The sequence below is a fragment of the Rousettus aegyptiacus genome, unplaced genomic scaffold (genome assembly GCF_014176215.1).
Source record: "Rousettus aegyptiacus isolate mRouAeg1 unplaced genomic scaffold, mRouAeg1.p scaffold_m13_p_17, whole genome shotgun sequence".
NCBI lineage: Eukaryota > Metazoa > Chordata > Mammalia > Chiroptera > Pteropodidae > Rousettus > Rousettus aegyptiacus.
Genome location: NW_023416292.1, coordinates 28008629 through 28023172, shown reverse-complemented (window position 1 = coordinate 28023172; position 14544 = coordinate 28008629). Strand labels below are relative to the sequence as shown.

The 14544-nt window shown below is 52.7% G+C and overlaps 2 protein-coding genes across 7 annotated transcripts; one reads left to right on the top strand and one right to left on the bottom strand.

The window, feature by feature from the left end:
• Window positions 1–3: 3 nt before the first annotated feature.
• On the bottom strand, window positions 4–3465 carry ANKRD34A (ankyrin repeat domain 34A). 3 transcript variants are annotated; one of them, XM_016142902.2, is made up of 3 exons: window positions 2977–3033; window positions 2805–2879; window positions 4–2454 (listed from the first exon to the last, which is right to left on the bottom strand). In XM_016142902.2, the coding sequence occupies exon 3, from the start codon at window positions 2336–2338 to the stop codon at window positions 851–853; it is 1488 nt and encodes a 495-aa protein (XP_015998388.2). In that variant the 5' UTR covers window positions 2339–2454; window positions 2805–2879; window positions 2977–3033; the 3' UTR covers window positions 4–850. The 3 variants fall into 3 exon arrangements, with proteins under 3 accessions (XP_015998388.2, XP_015998397.2, XP_015998378.2); XM_016142911.2 differs by lacking the exons at window positions 2805–2879; window positions 2977–3033 and adding an exon at window positions 3372–3465; XM_016142892.2 differs by lacking the exon at window positions 2805–2879 and having other exon boundaries at window positions 2977–3079.
• POLR3GL (RNA polymerase III subunit GL) lies at window positions 3242–14468 on the top strand. 4 transcript variants are annotated; one of them, XM_036234964.1, is made up of 9 exons: window positions 3242–4312; window positions 5135–5280; window positions 7472–7567; window positions 9701–9830; window positions 10634–10702; window positions 11021–11077; window positions 11315–11388; window positions 11503–11616; window positions 11890–14468. In XM_036234964.1, coding segments are annotated over exons 1-9 (774 nt in total). In that variant the 5' UTR covers window positions 3242–4311; the 3' UTR covers window positions 11977–14468. The 4 variants fall into 4 exon arrangements, with proteins under 4 accessions (XP_036090857.1, XP_036090858.1, XP_015998464.1 ...); XM_016142987.2 differs by lacking the exon at window positions 3242–4312 and adding an exon at window positions 9187–9354 and having other exon boundaries at window positions 5097–5280; XM_036234965.1 differs by lacking the exon at window positions 7472–7567 and having other exon boundaries at window positions 3246–4312.
• The last annotated feature ends 76 nt before the right edge of the window (window positions 14469–14544 follow it).

The window sequence follows — 14544 nt, the reverse complement described above, 5'->3', positions numbered from 1 at the left end:
AGAGACTTCTGAACACATTTATTTGATATGTCAAGTGGAGAGAGGAGTGATTTAGTGTTACTCCCCACTTCTACCTGCGGGGGTGTTCATAAGCTCAGACATACAGAAGAGCAGCTTAGAGCCCATGACCCACCCCCTGAGAAAATGAGACAACCTGTTGTATCAGTTGGGGGGACAGGGAGGGAATAAAAAGCAGGAAGTGGAGAAGTAAAGCTGAGAGCAGGAAGGGCAGCAGCAGAACTGAGGCTGGGGGTTGCTGCAGGAAACCCCCAAGGAGAGTGGGGAAGATATCCTGAACAGTGGTTAGGGCTGGAAACAGGTGAGAACAAGGAGCCAGGCCCGGAGAGAGAAGCGTAGACCTGCAGGGCAGGGTGGGATCTTCACGAACTGGGTAGAGTGTGCAAAATCATGAGCGGGCTGTGTCGCAGGGTGTAGTGGAAAGCAAGGAATTGCTTCTGCAGGAGAGCAGAGTTTGGAGACTACCCATAAGTAGGGGTTCCCTACCTACTGCTTCGGAACAAATGCAAGTGAGTTCGGCCCAGGACCCATTTGGGGCCCTAGCACAAGTGGCCCAGTGCGCGCTGTGCCTGTGGGTACACAAGGGATCCCGTACGCATGTGCAATGATCAGGGCATGAATGCATGTGTCTATATGACCAATAAATAGAGTATTTACCCTTCCCTGCAGATAAGAGTAGCTGTGCTGCGGACACGTTTGCCCATGTGTGCGTGCACCGTGCCCATGAGCACATGCAAGAGACCCCTGTGTCCGCGGTGTGTGTGTGAGCTGGTTCTCTCACCTGTCCCGTCCAGGTGCTCATCCCCACCCTCCTCGGCTCCTCTCACTCCTCTCAGCGCCCTGGCTCCCCTGGCCCCCCTAGACTCTGGAAGCCCCCTAGCAGGCGGATCTGCTCAGTCTGCATGGAGTGGCGCCTCACCAGCTTTCGCTTGGTCCTGGGAGAGCCCGGCGCTCCCGCCTGGGGAGGAGCGGGCAGCGAAGGCGCCCGACCTCCGGGCTGGGGGCGAATGTCGGGGATGGGAGGGTGGGGGCTGACGTTGAGCGGGGGCAGGAACCCAGGCCGCGTTTGCGAGATGTGGTCCAGGAGCAGCGTCCCCGAGCCCCTCCGCTCCAGCAGCCCGGGGCTCCGCCTCCGCCCGCTCAGCGGAGACACGGCCCCGGGCAGACTCTCCTGGGACTGGCGCGGGGAGGGAGCCGAGCCCGCCAGCGGGAGCGGCAACGGGGAGGCGCTGTAGCGGCGGCGCTCCAGGGACGGGCGGCTGCACTCCGGCGAGTCGGGGCACATATTTCCGGGGGTGTCGAGCTCCACCGGCTCCATGCGGCTCAGTTTCTGCCTCAGCCCTGAAGCGGGACCAGACTCCTGAGCTTCTGGTGCTGTGTTTCGGCGAGAGAGGGGACCCCCACCCATCACTTTCTCCGCCCACGGGGGCGGGTCCTCGGGGCCTTCGGTGCTGTGGCGTCTGGAAAGACGCGGTCGACCGGTCAGGGTCAGGCCGTTGAACTCGGCGGTCAGGCGCTCCAACCCCGGCCTCCCTTCCGCGGGCGGGACCGGTTGAGGAGGAGCCACTAGGCCCCAGGGCTCGGAGTTCAGCCTTTTGAGTGGTTTTGGAGGGTGACGGGGTGGTTTGGGGAGCGGCTCAGAGGGGGAGGGGTCGTCGGGGGGCTTAGGAAGAGGGAATTCAAAGACGTCCCGCTTCTCCTCTTCTTCCTGGGTGCGAGGCGATATCAAGCCCCGTCCTCCCCCTGCAGTCTGCAGCTGGATTTCCGAGGGGGAGGTGCAGACCCCCGGGCTCGGAGGAGCGGGAGCGGGGTCCTCTACCCCCGGCGACGGTGGGGAATTGAGATACTGCCTGGTCTTCTTGGTGCCCGAGGGCGAGGTGTCGGTGGTGATGATGATGACCTCCGTGCCCTTGGCCTTGCAGGCGTCCAGCAGCGTGGCGAGGGTCTCGCGGTCCCCGCGGTCCAGGGCGTGGACAAGCGCCGAGGCTCCCGCGTGATCTCGGACTGAGGGGTCTGCGCCGTGGGCCAGGAGCAGCGAGGCCACCGCGGCGCCCCCGCCGCCGGCGCAAGCGTGCATGAGGGCGGTGCGCCCCAGGCGGTCTGCGATGTTGGGGTCCGCGCCTTGCTCCAGGAGGTAGCGTACCATGCGAGCCTTGTTCTGGGGGTCGTCGTAGCGGGCCCGACAGGCCGCCATCAGCGCAGTCTCCCCCTGGGCATCACCCTCATTCACGTAGGCTCCCCCCTCCAGAAGCAAGCGGGCCAAGCGGAGCTTACCCTGACCCACGGCCCGAAGGAGAGCGTGGCCCTCGGTGTGCAGCATGGCTGCGGCTGGCGCGAGCGCACCGGTGGAGCCGGGACCGGGACCTGCCGAGGAAGGCTAGGGGCGTGGGGGTGGTGGCTGGCAGAGGCCTGAGGGCTCAGTGGCGAAGCCAATCCCTGCGAGAAAGACAGAGGTCTTACTGACGGAGTCAGGCGGGGAAACTGAGGCAGCGGTGGACGGGCCCGGCGTGGGGCGGGGGCGATCGCCACTGCGCGGCACACGGTCCTACTAACTCATGCCTCCGAGCCGCCCCCCTCCCCCCAGCGCATGCCTGAGGAGGTGGGAAGGGCGAGCGCGCGTGCAAATGCGTACGTGCACGCGCAGATCTTCGCACCCCCACCCTCACCCCACGGCTCACCAGACCTTTCCAGCACCCCCCTTTTCTTATCCGCACTTGGAATCCCCCTTTCTAGGAGGCTGAACACCACCCACCCACGCACATGCACCCCTACATTCACACACATACCCATTCCTAACCTCTTGTAGGTTGCCACAGCCCCATAAATGGAATGGGGGGAGGGAAGCAGCTTGCATTTGGGACCTAAAATGGGTGGGGGACAATTGGGGGTTTCTTTCGCCCCTGCTACGTTCCCCATCACTCCTAGCTCTCACCCCTCCCAGGCTGTGCGCCCAGATACCTGAATGTCCGCAGAATCTCCGCCCGGCCAGGACCCAAGCCAGGGCCACCCGGCAGCCGGGGCGGCGGAGCCGGGTTCCCGGGGGCCCACATGGCGTGTGTGTGTGTGGGGGGGCGCCCGGATTCCCTTGGTGTCAGTATCTGCGCCGGGGCACCGGATCCTGGTCCCTCCTCCCGGTGCGCCCCGGGCACAGCGCCGGCTCGGGAGGAGAGAAGCTGGGGTGGGGGGGGTGCGAAGGGCGGAGCTCTGCCTTGCTATTTATAGCCTAGTCTCTGTGGGTGGGGGCGTCCGGCACCAAACCGCTCCCCCACCCATGCACGCATAAAGCCTCTAAACCTAGAGACACCAATCCTGACTTCCCTTGCTCAATCGACCACCCCTCGGCCCCAACAAACCTAAATGTTCCTTAGGAGATTCCTCCGCGACCCAGACTGGGACCATCCCGGTTCTTCATGGAGCTTCAGATCCCCATGCTCCGCGCTTGGTGTGCCTATGCGCGCCTGTGCGCCAGACCTGACCTACCGCGGACCGCACAGGTCACCCCGTGCACACTGGTGAGAGGAAGCGATTGGGATCCACAGCCGGGGTCCGTACTGTGCAGAGAGAGGCAAGAGATCTGGCTGGCTTCTCGTAGTTTAAATGCCAGGGGAGCTGGAGTCAGACACCGCGGTACATCCTCACTCCGCCTCCCCCAAAACGGAACACACAGCACAGACACACTTGGACCTCAGCCCCTTTCTACCAACCTCTTAGCTAAGTATGAGGAGGGTGGCTATCTGGTCATTTTTAGATACAGGAATGGGCATTCCCTGACGCTTCCTCCCCATATTCGGCGTGAGGGATAGAAACAGAGCAGAGAAAGGAGAGAACGTTGTAACACATCCTCTCTCATCGCATCTGTCTTGCTTCGTCTCATTATCTTTTCATCTTGCTTGAAAGTCTCTGTCCAAATCGCTCCTTAGGTCTTTTCCCATTTGTTGTGATCGGTTTCTTTCCCCCCCTCTCTCTGCTTCTCCTTGCCACCTGCCCTGTCTCCATGGTTACCATAGCTTCCATCTGCATATTTTAGGGATGAGTTTGTGTCCAGCTGGAAGGCATCAGGGGAAGTGAGGGCTGAAGAAAAAATCCTAAGGATTTGGGAAACTCACCTGAGAGAATTCAGAGGCTGGAGGCCACCAGACACAAGATGCTAAAAATAGTATTCCTGGAGAGGAGGAAAGAGAACTATTTGCAGGGCAGCTAGCTATCCGTTTTACCAGCTATTATTGATTGGACATCAACTGTGTGCCAAGTACTTGACAGACATTATCTGCAATCTTCACAACAACAGTATACAGTAGGAACTATCCTTGGTTATAGATAAAGAACTGAGACTTAGGAAAGTTAAGCAAGTTCTCCAAAGCCTCACAGTTCTGTTTCTGTCCCGTTCCAAAGACCGGGCATTTGTCACTACACCTGGATCCAGCCTTCCAAACTCAGAGGCTTCCACCCTTGGGGCCATTTCCTCTGACTTCGGGGATATATGGTTCCTGACTCTCCCTCTGTTTCTGTTTTTGTGAAAGTAGGTCTCCCCCTGCCCAACACACACACACACACCGCTCCCCACTTTATCAAGGGGCTGAGAGGAGCTGCAAGATAGTAGAAAATGCAGAAAAACACTGATTTCCTCCTCTGCTTCCCGAACTCTGGTCCTATGATTCCTGACCCCTCCTTCCCCGAACCTTCTTCCCATCTTCTCACAGACATGGCAGCAACCCACAGGAATTTTTTTTTTTTTTTTTTTTTTTTTTTTTACAAAAGAAGTATTCATTGGTGGTGCTAAAGAGAAGCAGGGTAGGATTGAAGGGAAGGCTGGAGTAATGGAGGAGAGGCCAAGCTATGAAGCCAGAGCCACAAAAACACTGATCCCTAATGAGCAGGTTTCATAGAGGTTCATTTCTCTATGAGAGCTTGGTCGACAGAGTCCCTCGGTGAGATCTGAGTGTCGGGTTGCCTCTGTGAACTCTCGCCAGCCAGGGGCTCCTCCATCTGAGACGAGGTTGGAAAGCACTGACCCTCGGTTGCTTCTGCAACCCCACCTGTCTCCGCGCGGGGCTCCCCAAGCCTGGTTCCGGCTGACTCTCTCCCTCCCTCCCTGCGTCTCCTCCTCGGCTTCCAGTGGGCGGACCTCTTCGCCTAGATTGGCCGGGAGAATTCACCAATGGGGAGCTCCGGGAGGCGGACCCAGGACACCACCAGCTCAAGGAAGACAAGCAAATTTCAACTTGCCTGCGGCTTGGGCTCCGCGTGGGGGAGGGACAGCAGGTAAGGTTCCGATCTGGTGGCTTTGAGCTGGTTCGGTCCCACATTTCCCAAACTAGTTCTCCAGGGCCAAGCTGCAGGTTCGATAGACAACGCTTTCCAGCGGTCCGGGGCATCAGTCCTCCATACCCTTTCTCCACTGGGCTCCTCTTGCTGTATTGATCGTATAGCAGAGAACCGTAGGCGAGAGATATTAAAACAGAAAGTGAGACTCATTCTTGTACCTCCGACTCTTTGCAATGGCATCGACTTCCCCTGAATCTATTAATATTATCTCCCTAAGAGCCTGACAGACTCCTGCTGTCTATCAAGACTCAGACGAATGAATACCTCCTTCCTAAATGTAGCTTTCCTGGACCTGTTTTTTTGCAGAATTAATTGTTCCCCAGTCTGATGATAGCATTTTACGCATAGTTCTCTTAGAGCGCTTAAGTGCATGCTCTCTCTTCAATGTTTCTATTCTTCTTAGAATATAAGGTTCTGTAGGGCAAGTTCTAGTACTTAATACACAGTGCCCAATAAAGGTTAATTGAATGGAATTGACTGGGGATGCAGAATTAAAACTCCTAATGTAATTGGGGAACAATTAATAAAAGACGAAATAAAACGCAATACAGTGTATAATTAAGATCTCTTAAATTAGTAGTTCATAATACAGTTGCTCGTAGGACTAGGATGGTGAGGGGAGGCTTTATGAATCACAAGGTCTCAAGTTTGGAAGGGCCCTTAGGAATCGTATGTTTATTCATTCGACAGGTATTTATTGAGCATCTACTATATGCCAGACACATGCTAGACAATGGGGATCAGAGCGATTCCTCTACTCTAGGTATGCGTGCTACCTCTGATCAACTGCACTTAGTAAATTGTCATCCACCTTCTACCGAAACGTCATTAGTAAGCGAACTTACTATCTCACTGTAGGCCATTCCATTTTGGCAGATTTGTTCCTCGATTACTATTCAACGGATATTCTAAACAAATGTACAGCTTGATAAAATGCATTCCACACTTCCATTGTAAAAGAGGGCGAGGTGTCCCAGTGGTAATAGTCTTAAAAATAAAGAACACTGTCCAGATTCCCCAGACACGTGCTTTTCTACCCTCCCCTTCCTGCTGCATATTATTAGATCGATCTACTCTTCTGTTACTTTATATTTTTTAATTTAAATCAATATTTTTCTTATTACAAAAACAATACCCATTCGATATAAAAGAAAACCTTAAAATACAAATAACAACAACAAAACAGATCACTTCAAATTAACCAGTGTTAAATTTTGGTGTATATCCTTTAAGAATATTTTATTTGTGTGTGTGTGTGTGTGTGTCCACTTAGAGTACCTTATTTTTTAATTTTTTTTAACCAAATGATTTTTTGTGAATGCCCTTCACTGAGCTATATATTTCTTGTCTAGCATATTTGTTTGCTATTAATTGAAGAACAACTATATACTGTTTTGTCCCTTATTGTTCCCTAACATGTTGTTATATGCACCCTTAATATAATGTGATGAAATGGTACTTTACCTCTGTGATCCTCCTCCTCCAAGTCTATAACCCCAGTCTAATTAGGAGAAAAACATTAGACAAATTCCAGCAGACATGCGTCCTATTATATCCCCGAGCAGTACTCATCAAAACTGTCAAGATCATGGAAAACAAGGATGGTCTGAGAAACTATGAATTTTGAATTGCTATTCAAGTTTCTTTTTTTTATTATTAATCGATTTTATTTTTTAAAACAATTTTATATTTACTGAAAAGCTGAGCAGATAGTACCAAAAGTTCCTATAGGCCCTGGCACATTTTCCGCTATCATTAGCATCATGTGTTAGTACAGGACGTTAGTTACAATTATGAAAACATATCGATACATTTGTAATTACTTAAGGATACACTTGATTCATATTTCCTCAGTTTTACCTAATGTTCTTTTCTGTTCCAGGATCCCATTCAGTACACCACATTACATTTAGCTGTCATTGGTCCTATTATGTATGTCTGTGTGTGTATACATGTGCGCACACACACGTATGTATGTATACACACAAATGAAATTGAAAGGATACATATTAAAATATTAATAGTAGTTATCACTATGTAGTGGTCATCATGAAATAATAAGTATTTTTTTTTATGTCTTTATGGGTTTCCAAGTTTTCTAGAATAAATGGTGTTCTTTATTTTTAAGAATGCCACTACGAGGCCAGCTCTTCCTCTTCTACAGCAGAAGCAGGGATCGTCCTCATTTTGGGTGTCTGTGGCAGTTTTAAAGGCTACTGCTCAGGTATGTGATAGGTTGCTCCTCTGCTGGAATTCGTCTGATTTTTTTTTTCCCCCTAGTTAGATTGGGGTCATGGATTCAGGGAGGAAGGTCACAGAAGTAAAGTGATAAAGTGCCACTTCATCACATCATATGAAGTGGTCATACTAACAACATGATTTAATATTGTCGATGTTGACCTTGGTCCCCAGACTGAAAGTGTTTGTTCAGTTTCTCCACTTAAAGTTATTAATCCCCCTTTCCAAAATTGTATTGGACAAAATTCCCTATACACAGCCCACACTCAAGGAGGGGGAGTTCCACCTACTCCCCGTCCCGCCCCGGCTCCGTAGGGGAGTCTACATAATTTATTTGGAATTCCGCATGAGAGCTTTGCCTTTTCTCCTCTGTGTATTAATTCATCCGATCATTTATTTATATTAGTAGGGACTCATGGATATTTTATACTTTAGGATTAGAATTCAGTATCGCTTTATTTTATTGCTCAACTTTTTCAGCTTTGGCCATTGGGAGCTCTTTAAGTTGATTCCTATGCCCCTTTGACATAGCCCCATCAGTGTGTGTGTGTGTGTGTGTATGGTCGTCGTCATTGTTGTTTTGAGTACTTTCAAGCACTACAAGATGCTTCAGGCTCCTCTTGTATATTTCGTGCCCTAGTCTTAGATTCAGCCATTTCTCCAAGAAACCCTGGTTCCTTTTATTGAAAAACGGTGTTAGAAACCAAGGTCTGGTTGCTAGGTGTATTCTTTGCTAGTTGGGGAGCATTTCTTTCAAGTTCATTTTCATTTGGTAATTTATTCAGCATCCTAGCTGCCTCTCACTGGGATTGATGGTAAGAGGCAGAGTTCAGTTCAGTAGCAGGAGGAACATTTCATTCATCAGAGTCGATCACAGTGGAATGGGCTGCCTCAGAGAAGAATAGATACCTTCTTTCTAGGAAAAGGCCATCAGAAGCTGAATGACTAACAACTTACAGACTGGAATACTGCACTGAGAGGGGGTTTGGACTAGATAACTCCATGGGTTTTTCCAATTCTAAGGGTCTGTACTTCCAAATGGTACTTAAAAAGATCAGTTTGATCATAATGGTTCTCCCCCAACACCACACCACCCCCTCCCCCAGCTCTGCACCCCCACCCTGGCCACTGACAGTGAGACTGGTGACTTATCCCTGTACCCCTGCAGTGCCTGGCACACTGCCTTTTTCACAGAATATGCTTAATAAATGTTTTCTTGAAATGCATTGCGTTGGATTGCACTGTGGCTTGGCTGGGTTTGGAAAGCCAGAAAGAGAAAGAATGCGAAGGTCATGTGCAGATACGCAGATGCTGATAAACATCAAATTATCTTAGGCGGGTAGAGAAGTTTTATTCAAGGAGCTAATCACTTTCCCTTCCTGCTACAGTTATACTATATTGCAATTATCTGTCTTGTTGGGACCATGTCTCATCCATGTTTATATTATCAAAATTACCCTGCCTGGCACTATGCCTTCTCAGTCAAACTTTGTTGAGTTACATTGGCCTTTCAGGTCCCAGGGGGGAAAAGTTTGAGTGTCTTGTACCTCCCTAGCTTCCAATCCATTCTGCTGTACTTTTTCTCTTTGTTTTTGTCTTTATCAGGTTTTTCTCACTGGATCTCTGAATACCCAGGCCCCCTCCACCATGGCCAGCCGGGGTGGGGGCCGGGGTCGGGGCCGGGGCCAGTTGACCTTCAACATGGAGGCCGTGGGCATTGGGAAGGGGGATGCTCTGCCCCCACCCACCCTGCAGCCTTCTCCACTCTTCCCCGTGAGTGTCCGCACTCCCTTCCCAAGTCCCCCGAGTACCCCCAGCTGACTAGCTGACCGTGCGTGAGCCTGGATTTCTCCGGGGCCATCGTAAAACCATTTTCCCTTTGCCCCTTCCTGTCTCTGTGCTCCCAACTCTCACATGGCACGTTTTCCAGGCAAGGAAGTGTCTACCCTTACTTCTCACACTCGCGGCTCCCCGGCTTTCAAAATCTTGCATTGATCCCCCCATTTTCCTGTGGCCCTCTGCTCGTTAGGAGCATTGGGTTGCACTGGGGGGAGACACCCTCCTGGATTCGCACTCCGGCGTCTTCTCCCTGGACCGACCACTGTCTCTGCCTCCTCAGCCCTTGGAGTTCCACCCAGTGCCTCTGCCCTCGGGAGAGGAGGGGGAATATGTCCTGGCGTTGAAGCAGGAGCTACGAGGGGCTATGAGGCAGCTCCCCTACTTCATCAGGCCAGCTGTCCCCAAGAGAGGTCAGTTGGAATGCTCGCAGTGTCTTCGGCTCAGCATTACTAGGGGCCAGAGATGCCGGGAGAGGCTCAGGAGCTCACCATCTAACTGGGGGGACAATAATGCATAATGGTATTCACCGCTCGTGTTGAGTCTCACAATAGTCTTGTGACAGTAGGAGGTTAAGTATTAAGATGCCCGTTTCACAGGTATAAATGGAGGGATGTATTATGGTTTTCAACAATCTGGATTTACAGGCACCAGCCGATCAGAAGAGAGGCTGGTGCTGGGTCTCTGAGAAGCCCTGCTAAAGATGAACTATGACCTCTCTGGCCCGTGGATCGTGGGGAGGTCAGGGAGACCAGGAGGGACTGGGCAAGGGGGCGCCCTTGGGAGGCTTGGGAGAGCGGATATTTACCAACTGCCGTGGAAGTACAACATTGCAGAATCTGGACCACTGAAGCCCTCCTGAAGCCCGGGAAGCTGAAGCTCAGGGAGAGAAAGGGCCCCACTGACAACGAGTGGGGGGGAGATTGGAGCCTGGTTGCTTGCTCCCTCGTGCTTTTTACTGTACTGTACGTACTACCTCCCTATATAGTCGTGGCTTCGGGTTAAGGGAGACAACAAAAGCGTCGTCATTTTGTGCGGTAGAGGGGCAGGCTAGAAGAGTATTGACGGTCTTCAGTGAAGCCGACCTCCCGGGCTCTGGGTTTAGGCTGAGGGGACAGACCATTCCTGAGTGTTGAGAAGGCCGGGCCCTCGGGAATAACCCTGTTCCAGGGCTCTGAAATGATAAAATTTTGACCCTTGGCCTCTGACCCCTCAGATGTGGAGCGTTATTCAGACAAATATCAGATGTCAGGGCCAATTGACAACGCCATCGACTGGAACCCCGGTAGGTGCCGGGCCCTTCCGTGGCCCGCCAGTCTTTCGAACGATTGAGCCGCCCCAAGCCACCGCCTCACGCACCCTCTCCTGTCCCCTCCTCCACCCTGTTCAGCCGGTACACGCTCAGGCTCTACCCAAAAACCTGTTAAGTAGTCCCCACCCCCAGGAGGCATCTAAGCCACAGGCTTGTTCCGGGCGTCTTTGGCACAACCTCTTCCTTCCTCACCTTTAGCCCGACCCTGATCTTCCCTTTATAAAACCGGTCGTCATGCCCAGGAGACCCCAGGCAGGGTCCTACTGACTTTTATATTCCCACCATTCCCAGACTGGCGACGTCTGCCCCGGGAGCTAAAGATCCGAGTGCGGAAGCTGCAGAAGGAGCGTGAGTGTATCTGGAAAAAGGAGAGGAAAGAGAGGTTTCCCTCGTCAGCCGATGGGCCGAGGCTGCGGGCGGTCTCGCCAGCCCCTCCAATTCCTACCCGGACCTCCCAATAGTATTGCTGGATGCCAGAGTGGCCACATGAGGGCAGCAGAGTGACATGGGCTCTGCAGGAAGGTGGGTAGAAAGCTAACAGGGGAGTTTGCCCTCTGATGGTTCGCTTTTTGATCCCCTCACCAGGGACCACCATTCTGCTCCCCAAGAAGCCCCCTAAGACCACCGAAGATAAGGAGGAAACTATACAGAAGCTAGAGGTAAGGAGGACATGCGCAGAGCCCACTTGGGCCCAAGCCCATCCCTCCCCTCCGGCCCACGTGGGCCTGCCTCAGTTGAGTCTGAGTTTGGCTTCCTATTCGTCTTCACATGAGACCCTGGAGAAGAAGGAGGAAGAAGTAACTTCAGAGGAGGATGAGGAGAAAGAGGAAGAAGAAGAGAAGGAAGAAGAGGAAGAAGAAGAGTATGACGAGGAAGAGCACGAAGAGGTAAAGGGGCCCCCTTCCGCCCCCAGCCCCCTCTCTCTTGCCCTCGTAAGCTCTGGGGACCCCAACTCTGTCTACCAGGGGGGGTCCCCTTAGGGAACCAAAGGAGAAAGTCCTCTCAAAGGACAGCGGCCTTCGCTTCATCTTCTCCAGGAGTGGACAACAGCTGGAAGGGGTTTTTCCCGGCCTGGAACGGCGTGGTTGGCAGGGAGGGGGCCGGGCACGCGGGGAGAAGGAGCCTGCCGAGAGCATAGCTGGATGCATTGTCTGTTTCAGGAAACTGATTATATCATGTCATATTTCGACAATGGAGAGGACTTTGGGGGTGACAGTGACGATAATATGGATGAGGCTATATACTGAAGAAGGACCCCGAACAACACCCTGGAGCTTCCTATCTTGATGCAGGATACGGAGAGAGTAACTGTTCCTATTATTTGGTTTTGTGGACAAGAGGACCATTGGCTCAGAATCCAGATAACCTGTTTGGTCCCTGGAGATAGAAATGGAGAACGATGACAGACAACTCTCTTTTCTACCCTTCCCCTCCCTCCACCCTGTGTCACCTCTGATATCTTGGGCAAAGGGCAAAGGACCCATGTCTTAATAGTATGAAAGGTCGAAAGAAGAAAGAACAGTCACATGAGGAACTGGAGTTGTTAGAGCTGAGACAACCCCTCCCTGTTTTTTATTGTTCTTCGTGGGGATCATCATGGGTGGAGCTGTTAGGAGGAAGAAGGCCAGTTTTATATTTTTAAATAAAATGTTTTTATCTGTCTCTCTGTCCAGGGTGAGGCCTGGTGGGAGAGGGCTGGGGGAATGAAGGGCTGAGCCATTCTTCCCTCACCTGTCAGGGTCCAGCGTGACATCCTGAGGGGTCACAGCCTTCCTGTCCCGTGCCCCTTCCCTCCCACACCCACGGTGGGACACCTGCTCCCAACCTAGCCCTGCCCAGGAGCGGTCAGGAAATGTGTTTGCGGGGACGTGCAGAATGAGTAGTGGAAAATAGCCGACAGGCACCCCGGAGACCAGTTGGCTTCTGCGTCTCTGGTCCTCGGGCCACGGCGACGTGATTGTGTGTGTTCACAACATGTTCACAGGGACACAGGCTCGCTCTTTCCCATACTTGACCTTGATCTTGTCCTTGTTTACAAAGAACGATTGCAGCTATTTTTGTGGGGAGTCAAGAACACAGGTGCGGGGAGGGACTAGGGAGGAGCTGCCGGTTCTTCATCGCGCTTTCTGACCCCGCTCCGAAAGGCTTGTCTTTGCAGTGGGAGCCCCTAAATATTCCATTCTCCACCTCTAGGAGCCCCCGTGGCTGAGCCGCGCTTTCTCTCGCGGGCCTCCCTTTGTGGAATTTGGTTAGCCTTTCTCATTCCCTTCTTGGGGGAGAGACGGTAGGCGGTGTTGCTTTACAGGAAGTAAGGCGGGTGGGGAGAAGTGGAGTGACTTGGGGACACTCACAGCTCTGAGCGATGATTTCTCGCCCACACTGCGCTCCCTTGGGTGAGGTCACTTCCCTAGGCTCTGATTGGCTTCTGGGGAAGCCCTAGATGCGCTGATTGGTTCCAGCCACTCGGCATGCAGCAGTCACGGCCTAGCTGCGTGTCCAGATAGGGGCTGGCGAGGGAGGTGGTTCCGGATCCCTGAGATGCCGTGGATGCTGTCGGAGCAACCCTACCAAACACCAGGAAGCCTTAGTTAAGACGAAATGCGGGAGAACCTTCGAGAAATCCCCCAACCGCGTTCAGGCCGACGGACTTTTCCCTACAGCGTTAAGTGACTGACTGGCGATCTAATGTTAGATATTTCTGACCTCGTCCTAAAGAATGCACAGGGGCTGTGACTCCGCGGAGGGAAAGCACCTTAAAAGCCTGGTATGGCTGCAGTAGTAGGTGTTACGGCAGAAGCAGCCAAGAGAACAGGGAAGGAAACAGGAATAGAAACAGAACATTCCAGTTATTGAGCAACTCACGATGACTGGTCCGTTCCTTTTCTAGCTCTCAGAGGTGTTCTGAGCGGACAGTATGAGGAGGGGCCAGAGGGCCGGGCACTGGGGTTTCCCACAGTCACACTGTAGCCTGTGATTGTGGCTAGGGAGAAATCAGCAAGGAACAAAAGTAAAAGACATGGAAAAATCTCCTTTTGCCCTTCTCCCAGGCTCACGTACACGGGCCGTCCGGACCTGGCCAGCTGTATCTGCGTCTACCTTGGGGTCACAGCCACCCCCCTAAATCCCCACCTCAGGCCAGCCTGAGAACTTAAAAGAATGGGAATAAAGAAGATTCCAGACAAGAGAAAGTAGAGGAGGACTAGGACACATCCTCCTCCCCCCGCCCCGTGCACGCACACGTCCTTTTCCCATGAAATGGGGGAGAAAGGAGGACAAAGGTTACAGTGACCCCTTGGGATCAGTTGTATTGTCTCAAAGGCAAAGTATCAGAAAGATCAGACTATTCTTGGACTCTTTCCCGGTCTGGCTTCCTGCATCTTCTGGCAGGTGACCTTGCTGAACAAAGCCAGAGACATGGGACCCAGCAGCTTCCAGATTCCAGGGCGGTTCCGGGCACGGGATAGACTATTTCCCTTGACCTTTCCCCTACTTTCCACGGCTCTTTCAGCAGGCTGAGGCTGGAGCCTAAGGCCCAGTAAACAGGCAGGGCAAGGCTTCCATTCCTCTGGAGGTTGCGGCCCTGCTCGTAAACATTTAGAGAGGACCCACCCGGTGCTGGCTCAGCCCTGTACGGAGTGCCTGCTTATGGGATACAGGTCACCCCCACGCCCACAGCCTGGACAGCTCTGGCTGCAGGCAGGGGCGGGTTCTCTGGCAAAAATCCTCTTTCCCTAGTGTTCCTAGTCTCCTGGTTCCCCCCTTCTCCCCTTCCCTCCCCGCTCCTCCTCCCCACACACACCTTGGGCAGGAAGCTC